General features: G+C 47.3%; 2 protein-coding genes across 2 annotated transcripts in view; both read right to left on the bottom strand.

The window, feature by feature from the left end:
• LOC119092156 (uncharacterized) overlaps positions 1-12,035 on the bottom strand; it is a 43,958-nt gene extending 31,923 nt beyond the window's left edge. The window contains exons 1-3 of the mRNA XM_037215132.1: positions 12,018-12,035; positions 9,339-9,568; positions 8,763-8,850 (exon numbers count right to left, since the gene is read on the bottom strand). Of these exons, the coding sequence (XP_037071027.1) occupies positions 8,763-8,850; positions 9,339-9,568; positions 12,018-12,035 (336 nt within the window). The remainder of the gene's footprint in view (positions 1-8,762; positions 8,851-9,338; positions 9,569-12,017) is intronic.
• Positions 12,036-15,462: 3,427 nt separating this feature from the next.
• LOC119092155 (sugar transporter ERD6-like 7) lies at positions 15,463-18,220 on the bottom strand. The gene is made up of 2 exons (XM_037215131.1): positions 18,149-18,220; positions 15,463-17,078 (listed from the first exon to the last, which is right to left on the bottom strand). The coding sequence occupies exons 1-2, from the start codon at positions 18,218-18,220 to the stop codon at positions 15,648-15,650; spliced, it is 1,503 nt and encodes a 500-aa protein (XP_037071026.1). The 3' UTR covers positions 15,463-15,647.
• Between the last annotated feature and the right edge of the window lie 3,451 nt (positions 18,221-21,671).

The following is a 21,671-nucleotide window of genomic DNA, read 5'->3' as shown; positions in this document are numbered from 1 at the left end:
GCATTTTTAATCCACACACACAATTCCGTCCTGTGTTTTGTTTTGTCAAATCCTATTCTGCGTTCGTGGAAAGTATTACATTGCCACTCTGTCCCGATCTGGTTTGATGTAAAATAACCTCCCCTACAGTGCCCACTTAAGAACAATCAATACCTGGACCGATTTAACTATATTTGGGTTATATTCTTCTGGCCTCTGTTCCATCTAACATAATACTACGTTGATCGAGTGCCTCTGTTACAGGACGGTACTAAAATGCAAGCATGCTTAAAGATGTTATAATCGTGCCACAATTGCAGCGGGCACGTCATTCGACGAGGTGGAGTGCTTTTACCAGAGACACGCGTGGAATGTATACGTCATGAATACCATGACAAAACGGCAAAAATCTAAATATTGGTCGTCATTGGCCGATTGGCCGCTGACACATGAAAAATTGCTTACAGAGATCATAGCGCACACAACACCAACCCACACACCGTACTCGACTTACCGCAGGTACCGAGGAGTGCTGCCATTTTTTGGATCTGGAACGCCCGCGCCCATCACCACCAAACTTTTGAAACCTGTCCCACCCCGCAAGACAATTTTTGAAATAAACGCACAGGCCCACAGACATTGTTTTATTTTTGATAAATATTTCCAATTCTACCGCAATTTAAGCCCCACAACTAAAGGCTGTAACGATTCCACAAGGTTATATTTTGTGTTAGTTCAGTTTTCAAGACTATATTTGCTGTTTTAGTAGCTGTTTTCACAGCAACAGCTGATGTTTAAATTATCACATTTAATTCAATTCAAGGCCTAGAAGCTCAGCTTACTGCAAAGGCCCTCATAGTCTCAAAAAGGCAAAAACACAGTTTTCTGGTAAAAAAATATGGAATTCCTTAAGTCCATTACAACATCATCTTCACGGCTCTTCAGCCCGCTCTTCAAAATAATGCTAAGAACCAGGCCTTGCAAAAAAGGAAATGTGACCACAGCGTCACTCTGGAAAGCACAACTTAACTTATATTTAGCTGATTTACTTAATTGCTTAATTTCCATTTTTTCATGTGCTCATTTGATCCTCTTTATGTCCTGCATAATGTGCATATTTACTCTTTTTGTAAAAAGAAAATGGGACGTCCATAGCTCCAAGGTGGTTGGAATTTGAGATCATGCCAGTGTTATTTCCACAAAGAAGCAATGTTATATACACTGAAAAACGAACAGCTGATACGTGTCACGAACAACATACGACTAAAACATTGCTGAACTGAGAACACGCACTTTAAGGATGACATTCTCCATTACATAATACACAGCAGTGCCAGCAGTGCTTGAGCGGTGACGGACTCCGCTTGTTTACGCACAGTAGCAAGACTTGGAACCTTGCTGAGAACATGTTTCCAAAGCTGGATTCATTTCATACTCGAAATCAGTTTCCCGTGAGTGTAACCGCAATGCCATAACATCCCAGAAGCCGCAACGCTTCACGCCTCATGGCAGGTAAAACGCGACCCGGCGCGCCACAAAGAGTTTGCGCTGAACGATGGGTCTGTGAACAGCTGATTAAACATAACTTCTGACTAGCAAATACGACCTCGATTGTAAGCCGCGTAGACGTCGTGGTTGGACAACGCCGAGACAAACACCTCAGAATCTTTACTCACCATACGCGCACAGGTGCGATGGGGGCGTGCTTCAACTTGTACCTACTTAAAAACAATGATTTTATTAAACCTGATTTAGGCATGCCATGTTATTTGACTAGGTTATTCGTTATTTCGCTACTGCCCCGCTTGCCCCTAATGCGTCATAATATCTATGGCTGGAACAAGTGGTTTCACATGAACGCATGGATGTAGATGTTGGCATAACATTGGATCATATTACGCTAGGGTGGGCTCGACTACTATCTTTTTACGTGTCAGCCATGTCCAAATTTGCTTCCGGCTCAAAACGCACCTTACGTGAGTAGCATGCTGTCATTTTACATGCCAGGGCGTTTCCATACGGTCGTTTCACGCGGACTTGTGTTCAAGTTTCGTTTAAAGATGGCAACGTCGACCAACCTTGGCCATGCGGCCAGAGATCACGAGCAACAAATAGTCGGCTCCGTGTTGGTACGAACTCTGGAGGCCCATTTCCCAAACAGGTACAAGGCCGGGCCCTCGATTCACATTGATCGGGCTCCTGTATAATTCAGGGACCAGCAGCGCCCAACAGAGCATTCTGTGTCAGCAAGGGGCCTCGAATCGGTCAGGGGAAGATTTGCTCAACAGGAACGGGGACGGGAGCATGAGTGACAGGGGGTCTTTTGCGTTGGTCGGGGCCCTCTGACATTTGAAGGAAACATAAGAACTTATGATGTTTGCTCACATTGAGGCAGTAGATAGAAGAGTACTGTCTCAGTCAGGACCCCCAGTAACGAGCGGTGGGTCCTCCATCCCTATTCCAGCATCAACCCGTTGAGCTCAACTGGAGTCTCTGTGCCAATAATTTGACCACCTGCGGCGAGCAGGGATGTTGTTGCATTGATGACCGTTCATGGCCCGATCCGGGGTCACTTGTGCGGGTCAGAAGGCCTCCTGCGTCAGGGAGCGGACCAATGCAATATGACACATCTCTCTATGGGCCTCTGGATCGGCCAGGTCGCCAGAATGACGGCCGGAAAACACACCGCGATGGGACAGAATGGCTCGTCAGCCCTTGACCGTGAGCAGCAATGTGCCCGATAGTGTTGCACTCATGAGGGACCTTTTACCGGAAATGAGGAGTCTCATAAGTTTTGAATGGAGTTGGTTGAAACAAGTTCAAAACGCACAAGGTCATCCCATGTTTCCCTGAAAGCGTTCATTATTTTTCAGAATCGGCTAGTGAAACAAATAACATCCAAAGCTGTGAGCCTGCGCTCCAAATGCCGATAGTGCAACGTTTAACGCGCCTGCGTTAACCGCTGTGCGTCTGGGAAACCACAGGTACGGGGTTCGATTCCCCGCGGTGCGCGGCTTTCCTACCAAGGTGAGAGACTGGCGAAGTCACATAGCCCCAGCAGCTGAGTGCGTCATAAAGCCCCGATGGCACGCCCGTAATCTCGGGGAGCAAAGACAGCAACGGCTTGGGTTGCACTTTTCGTAAAACCGAACGGCGTCGGCCGCTGCAAACAACGCCGGGGGCGGACGCCGTGCGCGCAAGTGACCATCGTAAAATAATATGTCTAAGCGTTTGTTTTCTCAAACTTAATTTGTACAGGTCAAAGATAGCACTGGGCGAATATTTTTTACAACTTTGAGGCTGTCACATCAACACAGGTTAACAGTAACGGCAAAACGGAGAGTATATATTTTACCTTTGCTGTTGCATTTCGACCACCAGGTTCCAGCACGGTGTCCTAGAATTGCCGACTTTGGGTGTAAAGCAACGCCCTATGAGGAGGAATTTTTCACTCCTTTTCCCCATATTTTATGTCAATTTTTCACTCCTGCCTGACATTGTCTAATCGCACATGCCAAACTCCTATTTCCCTTTCTGAGGTTTTCAAATGTCATCCAAAACCGGGGTTACTTGAAACCACCAAACATAAACGAGGCTCCGCAGAACCTGGACACCAATGGCTATGTCCTGCCTCACCTACATCTGAACCATGTCTATCTATGCACAGAGCAAGGACGCCAGATACCTCCAAGCTCAAGAACCTCAGCGACCCCAGCCGCTTGCACGTATTAAGTTTGGTTTGTTTACAAAATGCATCACAATCTGCAGCTGTGCGCCAAATGCAAGGTTTTCACGCATCCCCTATTTTTTTGGTCTCACCACCACACCACGAAAGCAGAGCCTGGCGCAAACACCAGCAAGGCATGGTAGAGAATTTTACTCCACGTATTTCTTTTTTCCCGAGGAAACTTGACCACTAAATTGCATCACTCCCGAAATGCACGAGTGAAAAGTTCAAGAAATGTCTTATAAATTAAACTTACAAGATGAATATCACCATCTAAGCACTTATATTAGCAGATTTCAAGTCACATCAGCTGGTTACAAAATTTGGCGATAAAAGTACAAGTCTTTATATATTTATTTAGCTACTTTTGTTTTTCTTGGTATCATACGTGTCATACCACTTTATTCTTCCTTCCTTTTAGATTGTCTTTAGAGGTACCATCTGCTGCTTAAAATTTTGACCGATTTCTCTACAAGACTCTCCAACTGCAAACTTGTACGTATTTTATACATAAATTGCATTAATTCGCCACCCGCCTAAACATGTTTGATATGCACCCAAGCGTGAACAACTTACAGGAAATGAAGGAGACAATTTGAAGCACGGAACTTATTTTTACCGCCATTTTTGCCCTCTTAAACCTCCGGTTAACTGTCTTCTTGGTTCATGGCGGTGCTCAATAATGATAAATACAAACCTTTCGAGTGTCTGACTCACCAGGCTGCCTGGCAAGGCATTAGCATTAGAATAAATGCTGCCATATAGAGCCTTGGGACGGACCTGACACAGCTAAAACAGAAGTGTTTGATAGCGAAATTCTGCCCTCTGGAGATGTTTACCATGCACACCTCTTACTTGTTTCGCATTTTAATCTCGAAGGTTGGTGGGCATGATTGATAGTTATATTTGGGGAGTGATTCGGATGACTGTCTGTCAGCAGACCATGCAAAAGGTACTGAACCTTTGTTGTTGGGGGAGCAGGAAGAAGCCAGTAAGTCTCCTGTGGACCAAGTAGTTGCTTACCTTACCTACTTTCAACACATGATTGGTAACCAGAGTTAGCCGTTTTGTGTTTTAATGCATCGAGTTTTGCGATAAGACAAATAATGATGCCACAAGGCACACAATGGGCTTATTTTGTTCCATATTCTTGGTTATTTGCCCCAAATGTCTTAAAGTGTTCTCTTATGGCTGCTTTAACCACATGTTTTCTATAGTTGTCATGGTTTGCTGACCGGCAAATGACTGTACTGTGTAAGTACACTATATTTTTAACACAGAGATACTCTAAGCTGCATAGCAATTATAACATGAGTTAAATATTGGTATGTAGCAAATAGTCAGACCATCCCATTTAAAACGCGAAGCCAACATATCAAACTTTGTCACTAAATATGAATAAACAAGCCCAAATGGATGCATTTGCTGCAGCTGAAAAGGCAAGCAGCAATACTGGCATGGTCATCTAAAAGTTGTGTTATTTTTGGAGAAGAGAGATTGTTTTGTGGAGCATACCCATTATTGCCCTTGACAGAGGTTAACCATGACAATCAAAATAAGTTGTTCAAAGTGATTTAAAGTGTTTTGATTTGTGTGTTGTCAACTTTTTCTCATGTCAACAAGCATACAAAAATGAACTGAATAAAAATGCAAGTTGGAACCAGTCAAAAACTAGCTTTAACTATCATGTTTTTGTCACAAGTGCTGTTGTCAACCGATAGGTGAGTTGAGATTATGTTCATCATATGGGCTACTCTAAGTTAGGTTAAGTTGGTCAGGTGCATGGCAAGTGGCAATAGGAATTGTGCAAAAATCAGTAACTCACAACTGCTGCTGTGATACAAACAGGTTATACAGGATAAGATGATGTAAGGCCTCTTTAGGTTAGGCATAGGCTACTTTCATAGAAATAAGCATTAGTATTTTGTAAGGAACAGTCACAAAATGTTTGTTTTCCCTGACCCCATCTTAACAGAAGCCAGAGGTATGTCTATTGTGTTCGACTTGGTGATGGGCTGATATGTAGGAGTCCAAGGTTTTTTGGTTTGAGTGTTTTATGCTTGTTGAATTTTCTGTTGTTATTTTGTTATTGAATTCCTTTGCTTTGTTTTGTTTGAAAAGTGCTGTGGAAGGGGATTGAAAAGTGCAGCATCAAATTATTGGTGCTAATAATTTGTTATACTCATAATACTGTTATGAAATTACTATGCTTGAACACGCTCCCGGTTTGCCGGCTAGATACCCTTCGCTCAGGTGGGGGGGGGGGGGGATTTGACCCCCTCTGAGATCTCGGGAACTAAGAAAGCTAGAGATACCAAATTTACAGGGTGTCTTGACCTATACGTGAACTCACTTAGGTCAAGATTTCAGCTTCCTAGGTCATGATCTTCAGGTCGAATAAGGTCAAACAAGGTCAAATTCTAGGTTGGTCTCCAAAGCGCCCCCAGAACCTAGGCAACTGTCTCTAAGGAAAAGTTCACAAGCCCATTTGAGGCCATCGGCCCCAGCGCCCCCGACTGCTAGAAGCGCTCGGCAGCGAGGGTTCGCGCTGGCCGGCGCCTCCACATGATGTGCGTCATGAGTACGACAAATCGAGGCTTTCGGGCGTCCAGAGAGTCCATCTACGGCGGGAAAATAAAAATAAACGGTAGCATAGCGATGACAGCATCAGCATAGTGGTACCGGGTAGGGTTCCGGGTCGGGGTCATGTCCGAAACTTGAGAGTTAGATATTACCCTCAATTTCAAACCTGATATTGGAAACACACGCATGTAGTCATGACAGAAATGTCTAACTCGATTACATAACGTTGCCCACATTCTCGCACCAAAGTCCACCAAATGGACATGAAACAGCCCACATGCACAGCACTGTCTGATGCTTAAAGGGAATGTTCCACATTTTAAGATAATGGAGCATCGGATATGATGAAATAACCTAACTTATAACCATTAGTATACTTTAAGTCGAAAAGAATGCTCTAGACAACACAATGCCTCTTTTTAGTACATATGCTGTTCAACACATCATTGATTGCGTCATCATACGCTGCACAACATTGAGAGCAAGCTGACGGCCGTCATGTCTGGAAATCCTATTCACGTGCGCCAGATATGAACAATTCGGCAATCATAATTTTCTCGACTTTGATCGCCGCATGGCCAATGGTATGGCGGAATTTAACTTGCGTTATCTTGTCGCCAGGGATGCTTGGGTGGCCTTGAAATAGTCTTCATGAAATAGTTCACACATCTTCGCTGACGTGCATCCAGGTAGCAAGATTGGGCTAGGTTTTAAGAATGGTGGGGCTGTGAACTGCACCAAATGACCTTTAAGGTGACTTTTTCAGTTTAAAACCCCATCAAATTTATGGAAGATTCCCTCTAATGTGTAACGACATTTCACTAAATACTGCCTTTACAGCAATCCACTCAAGGTGCAAACCAAAACAACATTGCAGACTTGTCATGTTATGCCAGCAATTCCAAGATGTCATATATAGCCAGAACAATAGGATTGAAATCTGAAGCTATCAGACATATGTCATGCAATGCTAAGAAATAAGCAGAGAACATTTGCAACATTAGTCTTTCAACTTAAAGGGAGTGTTCAACATTTCTATGGAGTTTTGAACTGAAATAGCCATCTTGATCGCCTTTCGGTGTTGTTCACAATTCTGCCTGTGTTAAGACCTAAGCCCCTATAGCTTCTGAGCTATACGCCCCCGAAAATGGGGAAAAGTATGTCGAGAGAGCATTTCAAAGTCACCTTAGCATTCATGATGTTACAATAACGTCATTCAAATCCTGCCATTGCATAAGCCATGCGGCGATTAAGGCAAATGAAATATTTTTGTGGAGGCGTTCATATCTAGCGTTCGTGAGCGCAATTTTCGGATATAACAGCCGTCAATTGCTTTTCTATTAACTTGCACCCGGGGGTGGGGGGAAGGGGGGGGGGGGGCGGCGGCGGCGGCGGCGGCGGCGGCGGCGGTGGCGGCGGCTAGATACCCTTCGCTCGGGTGGGGGGGTCAATTTGACCCCCTGAGATCTCGGGAACTAGGAGAGCTAGCGACACCAAATTCACAGGGTGTGTTAAACTGTGTGTAGTCTTACTTAGGTTAAAATCTTGAGGTTCCTAGGTCATGACCTCCGGATCAAACAAGGTCAAACAAGGTCAAATTCCAGGTTGGTCTCCAAAGTGCCCCCAGAGCCTAGATAACTGTTTCTAAGCAAAATGTCATGTGCTCATTAAGGTCAGTGTCCTTTTTTGCCTTTTGAAGGTCACGGTGACCAAAGTCATACAAGACTGCCCTGAGTTTTGCATCTGAGTAAGCAACAAAGATTACGCTAGGCAGTTTATCTCGAAAACATAATGTCGACCCGGGTCATTTTAAGTCAATGACCTGTTCTGACCCGTAAGAAGTCCGTGGAAGATGTGTAATACGGTTCCTACTATCAATAAATTCGAAATGAGCACCAAAAGCTATCCCATACTGCAAGCCCTAGAGTAATAAAACAGGTTGGTGTTGAACTTGGTCTGACCTTTACACCTGACCCTAGGTCAACGTAGGCTGCTTGTTCAATATTTGTGCTGTCTAAGAAAGCATCTCAGAGATACGCGGCCCGCCCCGACCATACCGGCACGTCGTCTAACACTCCGTTGCTGCATCATGTTGAAAGATTCCCTAGAAATTGCCTTCGCTGAAGCCATGACCTGGCTTTGACCTGCCATAGATCAGCGACCTTACAAGGTACATTTAAATTTTTGATGCCAAACGATCCGCTGTTTAATTGTGTATAATATTCGAAATTTGGCCCGGCTATGCCGCGCCTTTCGGAAACCATTTTGTATAAACCTTCGGGGGGTCGATACTTCGGGGGGTCGGGGGGTATCCCCCCTCCCACCCGAGCGCGTGGAAGCTTGGCGGCACCGTGGCCTATGTGTGCTGCGGCAGGTCACTGAGTGGCGCGATGCTCCGGAACAAGTTGCGTAAGCCAAAGTCGCAGCTGCTGTTCTGCCGGATGGCGGACCATACCGGCATGTAGTGGCCGACCACGCACTGGACGAAGTCCTTGAGAGCGTCGCTGGAGGCCTCGGTAGAGATGTAAACTAGACGCAGGCGAGCGACTATTTTCAACCATCTAAAAACAAAGGCGAATATATTAGAACAATTCGCTACGTATTGAGCACGAGAACAAAACAATTATCGTGCCTCTTTATTGTATGTAATTATGCCGATATCCAGGGTCCTTAAATGTGGCGGAATGCATATCAACAAATATACTAGTAGGCATCAACCAACGAGCAAATCATATGACATACTACGGCACAGACATGATAATAAGTAAATGCCCACCAGTGAGCACATGAAATTTCAATGGATACTTGATGAACTTTAAACACTCATTGCTATAAATTCGCAGATTATGCATTTTCATATTTACCTGACATGGCTCGATGGTCCGATTCGCCGCTGGGCTGCCACATATCGGACAGAGCCGTTTTGAATGCCGGAAGCCGGAAGGTACAGCAATTGCTGGTTGGTGCTCAGATGCTTGATCGGGTCGACCGGCAGGTTTGGCACGTGTCCTGGCATAGGCTTGAATGCCACAACGTCCCTCTCCTATACCTCTCCGGCGCAGGTCTAGCCGACTGGTCCAGAAAAAAACTCGATCCGGTGGTCGTGCCGTCCAAGCTCAGCAGCAGATGGAGAGGGTTCAGCGCGTTGCCGCGCAGCGGGCAGATGAACCAGTGCGCGAGTGACTCGATGGCCAGCTCAAACGGCCGGAACACGTCGTCTATCGTCTCGATGTTAACGGCCGTGCCACCGCAGCCGAGCAGATTGATGTGATCGTCGCACTGCGGGCTCACGGAGTGTAGCTCGTTGAGCAAGTGCAGGGCGCGGCTGAACTCGGACGTAAAATGGGTCACGTAACGGCTGCCTGTCTCAGTGATGGCAACCGCGTGTTTTTCGACGGTTTTTTTCGCCTTGCTCCGTGGGGCTCATGTAGCTCCTGTCTTCGCGGCCGTCGGAGTAGAGGATGGTCAAACCTGACTCGTGGACTGCTGCAGCATTTTGCCGAGCTGTTTGCTTTCTCGCTCTGTCCATTGCGCAGCAAATCTTCTTAAGATCAACTATATCTGATTCCAAGAAGCCAGTCCGCCTCTGCTGTCTTGTTGAAAGACGCTGATGATGGCAGCAGCGCCGCCTGGTTCGAGCCACCGTAGCTGTTACCGCCAGAGCGGTGCTAGTCAGATCGTTCACGTTACAACCCACAAGGACAGTGGTTCCAACCGGAACGAACAATCGGTGTCGTCGCCACCTTCTACCATGTACGGAACCGCGTAGAAATTCGTGCTCTCAGCTGTCACCTAGAAAACCTGACCTCTTAAAAGAAAAACTGCTTTCACCTCACGAATATCAACATTGGCACTGTGCAACGGGCCTGAAAGTTTATTATTCATACGTGTGCCAAGGAAAAACCTTGTCTCGGTTAATTCCGAGATGTTTGCCCGCTCGATGACACACCTTAATAAACGGTGCATAAGTATATGCATACGATCTATATTTTTAATTAGACTGACAGCACACTTGCTACCAATATGCTTGTTAGTCTTGACCTTGCGCACAAATCCTCATCCTTTTATCGGTGGACCGCCTCAGGCATTTTGCTGTACAGCAGAGAAGTGGGATTGAGGAGGAATGCGCAGTCGCAAGCACAACGTTTTCGTGTTTTAAATAAATGCTTCGTATTTTATTTCACCAAAAGAAACGAGAGCGAAGACCTGACGTTGCCTCCCTCTGGCTGCTCACAAGTTATGCCATCGACGGCAACAGAATAAGAAAGCTGACGTCTGCGTCAAGGTGCCTTTGATTCATGATAAACTTCTTTTTTTATTCAACCGCGACGGTATTCCTCTTGAGCGTAGTGTCCGTGAGGCGAGTGTCTTCATACTTCATCGTGACCATTTCAATATCAATAGTGTGGTTCGTGGATGGAATGGCCTTGCCCGATGAATTATTTAAAACACGGAAGTATCAAGAAAAAACTTTAGTAAAAAAGGACCACCATGACTTGACCGCAATGACCTTGGAAAGTGGAATCGCCGGCGCTTCTGCTGGCAGTGTGCGTCATTTGACCGAGTGCATCGTCGGCAGAAAATAAGTGCGTTCCGAATAGGCAGAATGGAGGAAACTCTCCAGCAGAATCATGATACCCAAATAGGAACGCTTAGTACAACATGCGTCTGTCATAACTCTCTTATTACCCAGAATAACGTTAAATGTGCGGCTGATGATTCTGTGCGTTTCACACAAGTGGCAGGGCGCTTTAGTAACTATATTTGCTTCGCCGGTGAGCATAGCTTGTTAGGACAGCTCGCCCGAACAAGGGAGCAAAATGGGTAAGATATCCGGACAACACGTCCAAACAAATATGGGTAACAAGCGCACCTGTGTGAACCTGGGTCATGGCTGACTGGGTTTTGGTGTCGGTCGCCACTTGCTCAGTTTCCGCGGCACCATGTATGCCTCATAGCAGAAGATTGGTTTTCCTTGTTCAGTACAGCTCTCCATGGCACATAATTAATACATTGTGCTGTTAAAGAAGTGAATTTACGATCAGCGCTCCGTATAGGCTGCTCGCCAGCTTGTGCATGATAACGGGCAAGGAAAGCTCTACCTTGGTGGGGAGGGTAGCTATTTTTGTCACTTCTTTCCAGCCAAGACCCACGGGCCCCTGTTACAATTCAAAAAATGTATGGCTCATCCCCTCGCCAGTAGCCGCGCTTCTGCGTCCGTGTATTCAATTTTACGCTGATTTAAATTTAACAGCTTCGCCAAATATCGGTTTGGAAACCACATGCTCATGCTTGCCATTTAATTCCACCTGATCGGTTCGCTGATATATGCACCTTCCAGTTGTCATCTACTTGTTACTGGTATGAGGGTAGCCCAATATTCAGACTGCACATCTTCAATCGTCCGCGCCTACTCGTTTCCGCTTTTACAGCTGACTGCACTTTAACCGCCAGGCATACACACTTGCGACCAACACATGGCCGTACTCCTCTTTGCGCGTTACACGTTTGGCCGCCTGGTTATATTCACCTACCCCCAAAAATATTTTCATTTTCTGTAGGAAGGCAGTTTGGTACCCCAGCCGCCCATCTCTGCAGAAGCTCTCGCACAGGGCTTTCAATTTCCGCGCCGATTTCGTCGTGATGGTCGACTGCATAAGCTCGCAGAGCACGTGGCCATATTTGCCGTTAAATTCTGCGCGATTGGCTGTTAGTCCAAAGCACCTACCGTCCACAGTTTGTCCATTATCTGTACGAGGATTTCCGATGTTTCGGCTGCCCCGCAGCGTTTCGCCCCATGACTACCGGCCGCGCCACGTTGAGGTCTCGGCATCAGTGACGTCACTGTCCTGTTCGAAGCGTAAACGGAATTAAGATTGGGAATGAAATGACTTAAAAATAGCGCCATAACTAAATATGGAAATGCAAGTAAACGATATAAAATCATCACGTTTTAAACCCACAGGACCGAGACATGGGGGCTTAAAAAGCCTGCATGGCTTTTATGTTTTTTTTCTGACAAAGTTGCGGGAACTGGCGGGCATTAACACGCGCTCGATTAGGGGAAGGGGGTCAAAATTCCCCCCTCCCCCCCCCGGAGGTTTTTTCCAGCATGATTTCCATACGGCGCGGTACAGCTGTGCCAAATTTTGCTCAGCTGTAGACAGTTGAATATCGGATCGCTTGGCATCAAAAATTTTAATGTACCTGGTAAGGTTGCTGACCTATGGCAGGTAAAAAGTCAGGTCATGGTTTCAGCGAAGCCAATTTCTAGGGAATCGTTCAATCTGATGCAGCAACGGAGTGTTTGACGAAGCCATACATCTCTGAGATGCTTTCTTAGGCACCATCAATATTAAATGAGCAAATTGCGTTGACCCAAGGTCAGGTAAAAATGTCAGACCAAGGTCAAAACCAGCCTGTTTTTTTACTCTAGGCCTTGCAGTATGGGATAGCTTCTGGTGCTCATTTCGAATTAACTGATAGCAGGAACTGCATTATGCATTTTCCATGGACTTCTAGAGGTCAGAATAGGTCATTGACCTAAAATGACCCTGGTGAGCATTTTGTTTTTAATGCTGACTAACGTAATATTTGTCGCTCATTTAAATGCAAAACTCAGAGTAGCTTGTATGATTTGGTTATTATGACCTTTAAAAAGTTAAACAAGGTCACTGGCCTTAACTGAGCATGTGAAATTTTGCTTAGAAACAGTTATCTAGGTTCTGGGGCACTTTGGAGACAAACCTTAAAGTTGAACTTATTTGGCCTCATCTGACCCGGAGGTCATGACCTAAGAACATCAAATTTTGACCTAAGGTGAGTTCACGTCCAGGTCAACACACCCCGTGAATTTGGTGTTTTTAGCTCTCTTAGTTCCCGAGATCTCACGGGGGTCAAACTGACCCCCCACCCGAGCGAAGGTTATCTAGCCACCTGGGCGCGTGCTTAAAAGCAAGAACTAGTTACTTGCAACACAAATGCACAATCAATTATTCACTGGTTAAGTGCAATAACTACTCATAAAAAGAGTTCGGCAAGTTTTGCCGAACATGTGACAGCAAAGACGCAACATAAGAAGTTCAAGTTTTCCCGATGCGAAGCATCCTTTAATCGATTAATATGCTATGACACATTCAATAACATTGTCAGCAAAATAATTTGGATTAAGTACTGTACCACTAATGTTTATAATTAAGCTATACCACAAACGTTCCAAGCGGTTGAAATCCCGCAGCTTACAGCGCTGGGTGGCGCTGTCAATGTCATCTTTGCCTCTTGCACGCGAGAAAGACGTGACTCCCGCCGTCGATGCCACCAGTGGCTCTACACGGTGGCCTTGCTTTGCTGAGGATCTGTTATAACCGTCCTCCTGCCGTCTAACGTCGTGTGTACCAGGCGCGCCGCGCCGTTGTCAGTCCGACCCGCCCCCGTGTTCGATGACGCTGGCTCTCCTCGTGCTGTCTCCTTGCCGACACCGGACTCCGCCCGACGTCTCCCTCCGCATCTCCCCAACAACGCCGGCCTGCCTTCGTAAAATGCAGCTTCATGGCGTTCCCTGCCTCCCATGTCACCTGTCCTAAGACAGCGTGCTCGTGGCTAACGCCTGCCGGCCGGCTTTGTAGACTTGTGTCGTTGCAGCGGACCACAAGTCGCCCGGGCTGCGCTTATCTTTATGGCCCGGGTTGTTGAGAAGTCCGCTCCAGCTTGATCCTTCTGTATGGTGCCGTTTGGATGTACATGCCGACTTGTTTGGATATATGTCTGCACTAGGGTGGCGGTCTCACTATGTTGTCCAGGCTGAAGTGCACGCTGCTTTTAAAGTTCCTGCTAGTTGTGGTGAAGTCATCTGCTGTGCTAAAGCGCACATCTCCATTTTTTCTCTCTCTCCTCTCTCTCTCTCTCTCTCTCTCCTCTCTCTCCTCTCTCGTCTCGCTCTCTCTCTCTCTCATCTCTCTCCCTCTCTCTCTCTCTCTCTCTCTCCCTCTCTCTCATCTCTCTCTCTCTCTCTCTCCTCCTCTCTCCTCTATCTCTCGCTCTCTCTCTCTCTCTCTCTCTCTCTCTTCCCCTCTATACATTTTACATTAAAAAACATACATGGCAATATTGATATCCAGTAGTCAGGCAGTCAAGTAGATGGACCGATTCATTATGTGCTGAAGAGCTTAACCCCATCTTAATTCATCGTGTACGATCCTCGTGCTTAGAAGGGCGTCCACGTCTCGACTGGAGTGAAGGTGGACGTAGATGTACCGGCTCAAACTGAATTTCAGGTAGGAAGAGCCAGTGAGCTGTATTTTGCAACCCTGCAACTAAATGACAGCAGTCCGGCTTAAACGAAGCTGGGGTGACATGTTCCCCTAACCTCGCCCCACCACAGGTTAGCACGATGTACGTAATAGTGACACCTAAAGTCAGGAGTGTAATTCCGCCAAGCCAGTTGCGGGATGTGACAGGCAAAAATCACTATGCCTTTCCACAGATGAACCAAGTTTATTGAAGGTGAGACTGAATATGGGGCTGAAGAAAAGTGAGGATCAGCAGCAGAAGCGGGTCCTCTCCTGCCTGCTGGGGTGCCTGTGCTAGTAGCTAACTCTATGATAGGCTAGATATAACCAGAGGTAGTACGGTGATGGCCGTGTTAACGCAGGCTATTTCATCAATATAAATAGGTTTTAAAGTGATGTTAAAGTTCGAGGTATTAGAACTCCGCGCCAAACTGACACTTAATCATGTATGTACATTTTTACCTAAATTTAGAAGAGACAGACACGTCTTATCTACGATCGCTCCAGACGCGCGGCGTACCTTCGGCAACGTAAGTTGCTGCATCCCAGATGGAGAGGGCCAGATTGCTGGCACATGGAGTACAGCTAGATTTCAAACAATTCTACATTGCGAAAGCGTCAGTAGTATTGCGCAGGTTTGATCGAACCAAAAGCAAGTTATCCAGCTGTGAAGATATTAATAGCGTCATTTTTACTGCTGTCTTACCTTGACAAATTAGCCCGCTAAGGCTCGACCGTATCTAGAAGAACTGTGGACTAGCAATCATAAACTCCCATGTGTAGAACTTACACACTGATCTGTGAGAGATACGGAGATTCGAGGTTTGATAAGCAGACCGGCTTATTTCGTTGCATAAATACCATCCTTCTGAGACATTCTTTTTTATTCCCATTTTATCGAAGCGAATTCCGTCCTTAGCTCAGCGGTCAGAGTAAATGAATGTGTGGTGGGCGATGCGCAGTTTATTACGACGCCGAGGTCCATCCGACTATGCGGTCGTCTCGCTAAATCGCTCTCACTAAGATTCAACGGAATCTTTGATACAACTGATAAATGACACACAATGTCCTCATGCCCACTCGGAGGGTGCTACATTCAGTGCAGGGTTATCCTTGCCATTGTTCCCTTGCTCCGTGTCACCCACGTGAAGTGGTGCTTCCGCTACCTTCTCTACTTTTTGAAACAGGTGCTGAATGCGCTCCAGCGAAAGGCCTTTCGTCTCGGGTAAGCAGAATGTGGCATAGACCACTTGCAGGCCACTCACTGCCATATGCAAGAGGAAGACGCCACCGAAACCGATCAGCTCCGTCAGCGGCGAGAACGTCTTGACGAACATGAACAGCATGGTGTTCATCATGCCCATAAGGATGTTCGCGCAGAAGGTTCGCGTGCGGTTCGGCAGGAGTTCGTTAACGTAGGTGAGCGCGATGGGGGCGATAATGCATGCAAAAGAATACTGCGTGAGTGTCGCGCCGACCAGCACGACCCAGCCCAGTGTTTGCTGCAGCGCCTCGGGCAAGTAGAAGAAGACGGCAATTGTGGCGCATCCCAGCCCGGAGAGCGAGCCGCTGACGCGCAGCAGTGGCAAACGGCCGAAACGCTCGATGACGAAGCTGGTCGGGACGGAAAAGATGGCGGCCACGGCAAGCGGCAGCATTGCGCTTTGGTAGTCGTTGAGCGGCAGGTTCACCGGCTGCAGGATGTACGAGGTGATGTAGTTGATGCCGATGCCACCACTCCAGATAAATATGACGAGCTGACCGAATGCCAGCAGGAGCGGCATGAGCGTCTCCCGTTGGAGGATGAGCTTCCAAAGCGGCAAGGAAACACCGTCGACGTCCATATGCCGCAGCGAGTCCTGTATGTTGCGAACCTCCGAGTCAGCGTCAGCTTCCGTCCCATGGAAGAAGCGAATTGCACGCAGGGCCTCCTCCTCCGAGTGTCCGTGCGAGAGCAGCCACTTGGGCGAGTTGTGAATGAAGTACAGGCCAGCGAGACAAATGCCGGCAGGCAAGAACCCGGCGCCGATGTGGAATGTCGTCCAGTGCACGTATTGTGCAATAAGGAGTCCGATCGCCTGGCTGGCGAACACCATCGTGTTCAGAATAGCTGTGTAAAGCGTGCGCCTGTTCGGCGGCACGATTTCGGACACGTAGCCTCGCACGGTGGTCTCTGACATGCCAAGCATGATGAACATCACCAGTCGGCCGAGCAGCACCAGCGGGAAGCTCTGGCCCAGCGCGACCACCAGAGAAGCCAGCGCGTAGAGCGGCTGCGAGAACATCAGCAGGCGTCGGGCGCCCAGCACAGGCGCGACGGGCATGGCGAGCATGCAGCCGGCCATGGCGCCCAGCGGGCAGGAGGCGATCGCCCAGTTGAGCTGGTTGTCGGCCATGAAGCGGTTCGTGTCCTGGGGCACCTGAACCACCAGGATGCTGTGCAGGGCGACGTTGAGGCCCATGCCCGTCAGGACCTGCCCGGTAATCAGGGTGGCCAGCAGCTGCGAAAAGAAGAGCCCCTTGAGTTTTACCATCTCTTTCGTGCATGCTAGATTTTTTAGTGCCAACGATTGAATCCAGAATATCATGAGTGATGAAGAACGAGCGTAACCATGATGTACCATCAAGACCAGAAGGCAATTTTTAAGGAGACTGTTTTGCATTTGTATGAGGTTTTGCGCTGAAATAGCCATCTTGGAAATCACTCGGTGCAGTTCACAGCCGTGCCATTCTCAAGGTCTAAAACTCCTACTTTCTGAGCTACACGCCCGCAAAGATGTGTGGGCTATTTCATGCAGACCAAGTTTCAGTCACGAGTCACGTTTTGTGCTGCATTATATAAAAGTTGGACACGGGTGCTAGTGGTTACGGAAATAAGGCTTGCAATGAATTAACTTCAAAACAGCATCATTACCGAGTATGTGAATATAAGCAAACACCTTAAACGCGCAGATAAATGTTAAGAGCACTACGAGAAAGGGCCAAAACACTATAAAAGCACGATACTGTTTGGTTCAGCAACACCTCGAGCACCGCCACGGCCACATCTCGAAATTTAAGTACCACAAGTGAGTGATGGGGTGGCAATTTCGCACGGTCAGTTTGGCAGCATTTCGGCCAAGGCTTTCCAATGTAATTGTCCGCGTCACTCAGGTGCTCCTAGTTTCTGAGATCTTAAAGAGGATCCTGAGGGCGACGAGCGGAGAGTAAAGGTGAATAATGCTACCGTACTGCGAGGGTTCATCTTAGCGTTTAATGTTTGAGCACAAAGGATCGCCTCTCTGTCATTACGCGTGCCAAACGATCCGATCATTTTATATTTGTCAGTTATCTTTAGGCTATAATGTGGTCATAATTTTCCCCCGTGATCTCCATATTTTCTGAACTACTTCGATTCTGAACAGAATTCCTTTGATATCTGCTGTTAACCTCTTGGCTCAGGCGGAGAGGGGAGATATATTTCCTTTACACGCACACAACCCCCCCCCCCCCCAATCCCTCTGCTACGTTCCTGTATTTAGGCATCTGCGGATATTGATGTGCAAGGGTGTCGCTTTACATGGGCACTGACCGTCGGCCAGTTGTTTGACTTTTTCTCTTCCTGCTTAGCTGCTTTGGAGGCCTCTTCCTGTTTCTTCTCCATTTTCAGCATCCCTGGCAGCTGTCGGTGGTGATCGTCGCCAACAGCGCTAAGAGCCGCACGGTCCGCTGTCGGTGGTGGTCGCGAAAAGCGCCATGAACCGCAAGGCCATGTCTTTTCTAGCCCGTGAACAGAGGCGTGTCCAGGGGAAAACAGACATAAAATGGTCAAGTAGCATATGTGTATTCCAACGCAAACGCTGTTGCACGTCTGTGCGTCCTCTCTTGTGGCTGGATTTTACGCAGGCCCAACAAAGTACAATGCTGCGTGCGCCTCTGGTTGGGAAACTTTTCGTGACTGGACCTAATGCGCGTGGGTAACCGTGACGGTGCGTTCCAACCCGGGTGCTGAACCCCCGTCACTGTTGGCCTGATCTGGGTCTGCGCTCGGACAGCGCTGTGTGACATTACATGCTGTTCGATGCGCGCAACATTCAGAGTTCGCATGACGCACGCGTGTTGCGGCGCAACGACAGAAGCAATACCTTCGACCACTTATGTCGCTGGTTGATTGGTGTTCTCGAGACTGACGTGAACGGTACGGCGTGAATAAAACCCTCGTGAGCAGCACAGAAATGAAATATCTTGGAGTTAATTACTGCGCGTATATCGCCACCCCACCCCGCAACCCATCACTGCGCAGCACGTTTGCCGCCGGGTTCTCGGTACCCCACCGTGCCACTCGCTCCACCGAAGCTGGATGGCTGGAGCTGTCAAAATAGCGGCTGGCGTGCTCACAGAGGCGCCTTCGGTACCGACCGTTGTCCTCGTGGAATGGACTGCCGGTCGGTGGGACAAGCGTCGTTCACTGTCCGCCTTTGAGCGTGCCGTGAGAGACGTGAACAGTTGGGCGGAGGTTTGAGATGTGATCTTGTCGCTGATGCACATTCGTACTTGCGTGTCATTTTTGTCTTAGCATGCCTGCAATGTTTGCAGTCGTGTACATTGTGTTTCTAACACTTTTAACAATAATCGCGTACTTGGTTTTGTATTTGACCGTAAAAGTATCATGCGAAAGACTTCCTTTTATTTTTTGACGATATGTACTGGATGCAAATCCGGAAGTCATTCGATGGACAGATTTTAGATCACATACAAGCATACATACGTACAGCGAACGAACCTGGTATTAAATTATATGTCAACAAAACCTACTGTGCTCATACTGTTCGAAGGTATACTGAACACCGATTCTAAAAATCTACAGCAAATAGTGTCTTGGAAGGACGCAGCGCAGCGTCCGCAATAACACATTTTGCTCCATTGTCCCATCTGAGACCAGTTTTCCACTTGATGACGTCATGAGAAGTGGTGGCCGCTTTGCGGAGGCTCTGTGATTGTTCAGAGGTTCAAAGGTCTGGTAAAGTTCTCACCGTACCGTCACTGGTGGCACCTGAAGCCTGCGAAATAGGTTTTTTTCCTTTTCATAAATTCACACCAGTATTTGCTATGCGTGTTGTATATTTTTCACCACAGTTTGATTATAAATCAATGCAGTGTTTTGCAGAAATTTCGTATTACTAAAACGGCGTAGGGTTAACTCTGCTAGCGGCTTTTTTGACGCACCGGAGCGTGCTAGTACGTAACGCATTATCACATAACAAACAAGTGCACGATGTCCTCGTCCTCCGTTTACAATTGTCTGCTGCTGAAAACGATTCGTTGGAGGTTAAGTCTCACTGCAGTCTGGACTATGCAGCTGTTAGTGACTCTGAAGTTCACAGATGTGTTGAAAGCATCAAATGGTGAATGGATGTTTCACGTTACCGCAAACCATGAAGAATTTCAATATTTTGCGAATGTGTTGCATCAGACTAGCTTTCAATAATTCATGGTGTCACAGCAAATTGCAAATTGCAGCTGTGGTAATATTTCGAATAGCAGGGGTTTGATGGGCTTGGGATGTTGTTCTTTAAAATCAGCAATTGCGGGTGGGTAATGTTCGATCTGATGAACAGCCTCAACCAAAAATGAATGCTTAACAGTCTGGTAAGCATTGTGGCTTATGGTGGCCTGGTATGGCTTGGTCATATTAGGCTATAAGTAACCATACTAATTGGGGAACTAACTCATCCTGGTGTGAAGTCACAGCTAGCTTAATCACTGTCTCATTTCGCTCACTTGAAACATTTACGTTCGACGTTGCCACTAACTTTGCATTGGGATTTGTCCTCACATTTACGTTGTCTGCAGATATCTGCCCGGGTCTCAATGTTGGTTGCTGGCTCACACTTCAAACAAGGCCCTAGATCTGTTTTTACTTTTTCATAGCTCTAGATCCCTGATTTTGGGTCGTCCTGTCACAAATACTAGTGCATGGCTCCCGAATCCTAGTTATAATTTGTAAACACCTGGCCTTGGTTCCTGGTTTTCATTTATTTTTCGCAACCTACGATCTGAGTTCTTGGTTACAATTAGTTCCTCACAAACAGCAGACCCTCTTTTCCGGTTTCCATTAATGCACTAAAAAACCTTCGATCCCACATTCTGTTTGTCCCTGGTACATTTGTAACCACCAGAGCTCTGGACAACAACCTCCACCCCATCTCTACTCGCTTCACGCCCACCTGGGCGTGATGTGACTGTGGAGTGAGCGTGGTGAATACGTACTGATTTCTAACAGTAGTTCCAGGTACGGTCCTGGTTTTTGTTGATGCGTTGGACTTTGTGCCGCGTCTTGGTGGCTGCTGGACCCCGTTATTTCCAGATTGGCTGTGGGTCTTTGCGGGATCTTGGGCCGTTTTCCATGATAAATATTTGCTGTTAAATGACTTCAAGCTGAGCCTTGGTTCTTGCTAGCTTCCTCTGCATGTTTCAGCCCGAGTATTGGTTCTTGCTGGATCTGTCAGTTTCGTTTGAAAACTGCATCCTGGCCTTAGCTGGTCCCACAAGCTCAATTCAGCGCTTACTCATGAATCTTGCTGCATCTCCGAATTCACTCATCTAACCAATCATAGACTTATAAAGATACCGGAGCACTGCCCCCCAGCTCCCCCTGGCTCCTCAGACACCAGAGATCCTATCTACGTTTTTACTTTAAAACACTCACGATATATTCCCCTGAGACTTTCTGATCTTTGGGTGCGATTGTAAAGCATTCTGACGAGATATCGTCGTTAAAAAACCTAGCGGGTAGTTCGAGCAGCGCGCGCGAAATATGTACGAGAGATGTGCGTGTTACAACTGACGCCACAAACAGGCGCTCATTTGGGCCAGACTGGAGAGGGCTTTTTCATCCACCTTGTTGCTTGTTGTGTTGTTGAAAAAAACTTGTTGCACCGATAGACATCATGGCAACTGCTCATGTTCTCTCGCCAAGCACGACCGGTGGCCCACCGGAGCCCTACCACGAGCTTGCAATAAAGGCACACCACTGGCACCCTGTCGTCGTCGCTGCCCCCGGCTTGCCGGTGATTGTCAACAGGCGGCTTCGTGAGGCCCAGCAGATGGCTGCA

Source organism: Pollicipes pollicipes, unplaced genomic scaffold, assembly GCF_011947565.3.
Source record: "Pollicipes pollicipes isolate AB1234 unplaced genomic scaffold, Ppol_2.1 Scaffold_3447;HRSCAF=4054_pilon_pilon_pilon, whole genome shotgun sequence".
Lineage (NCBI taxonomy): Eukaryota > Metazoa > Arthropoda > Thecostraca > Pollicipedomorpha > Pollicipedidae > Pollicipes > Pollicipes pollicipes.
Note: the sequence above shows the minus strand (reverse complement) of the source record. Positions and strands in the feature narration are given on the sequence as shown.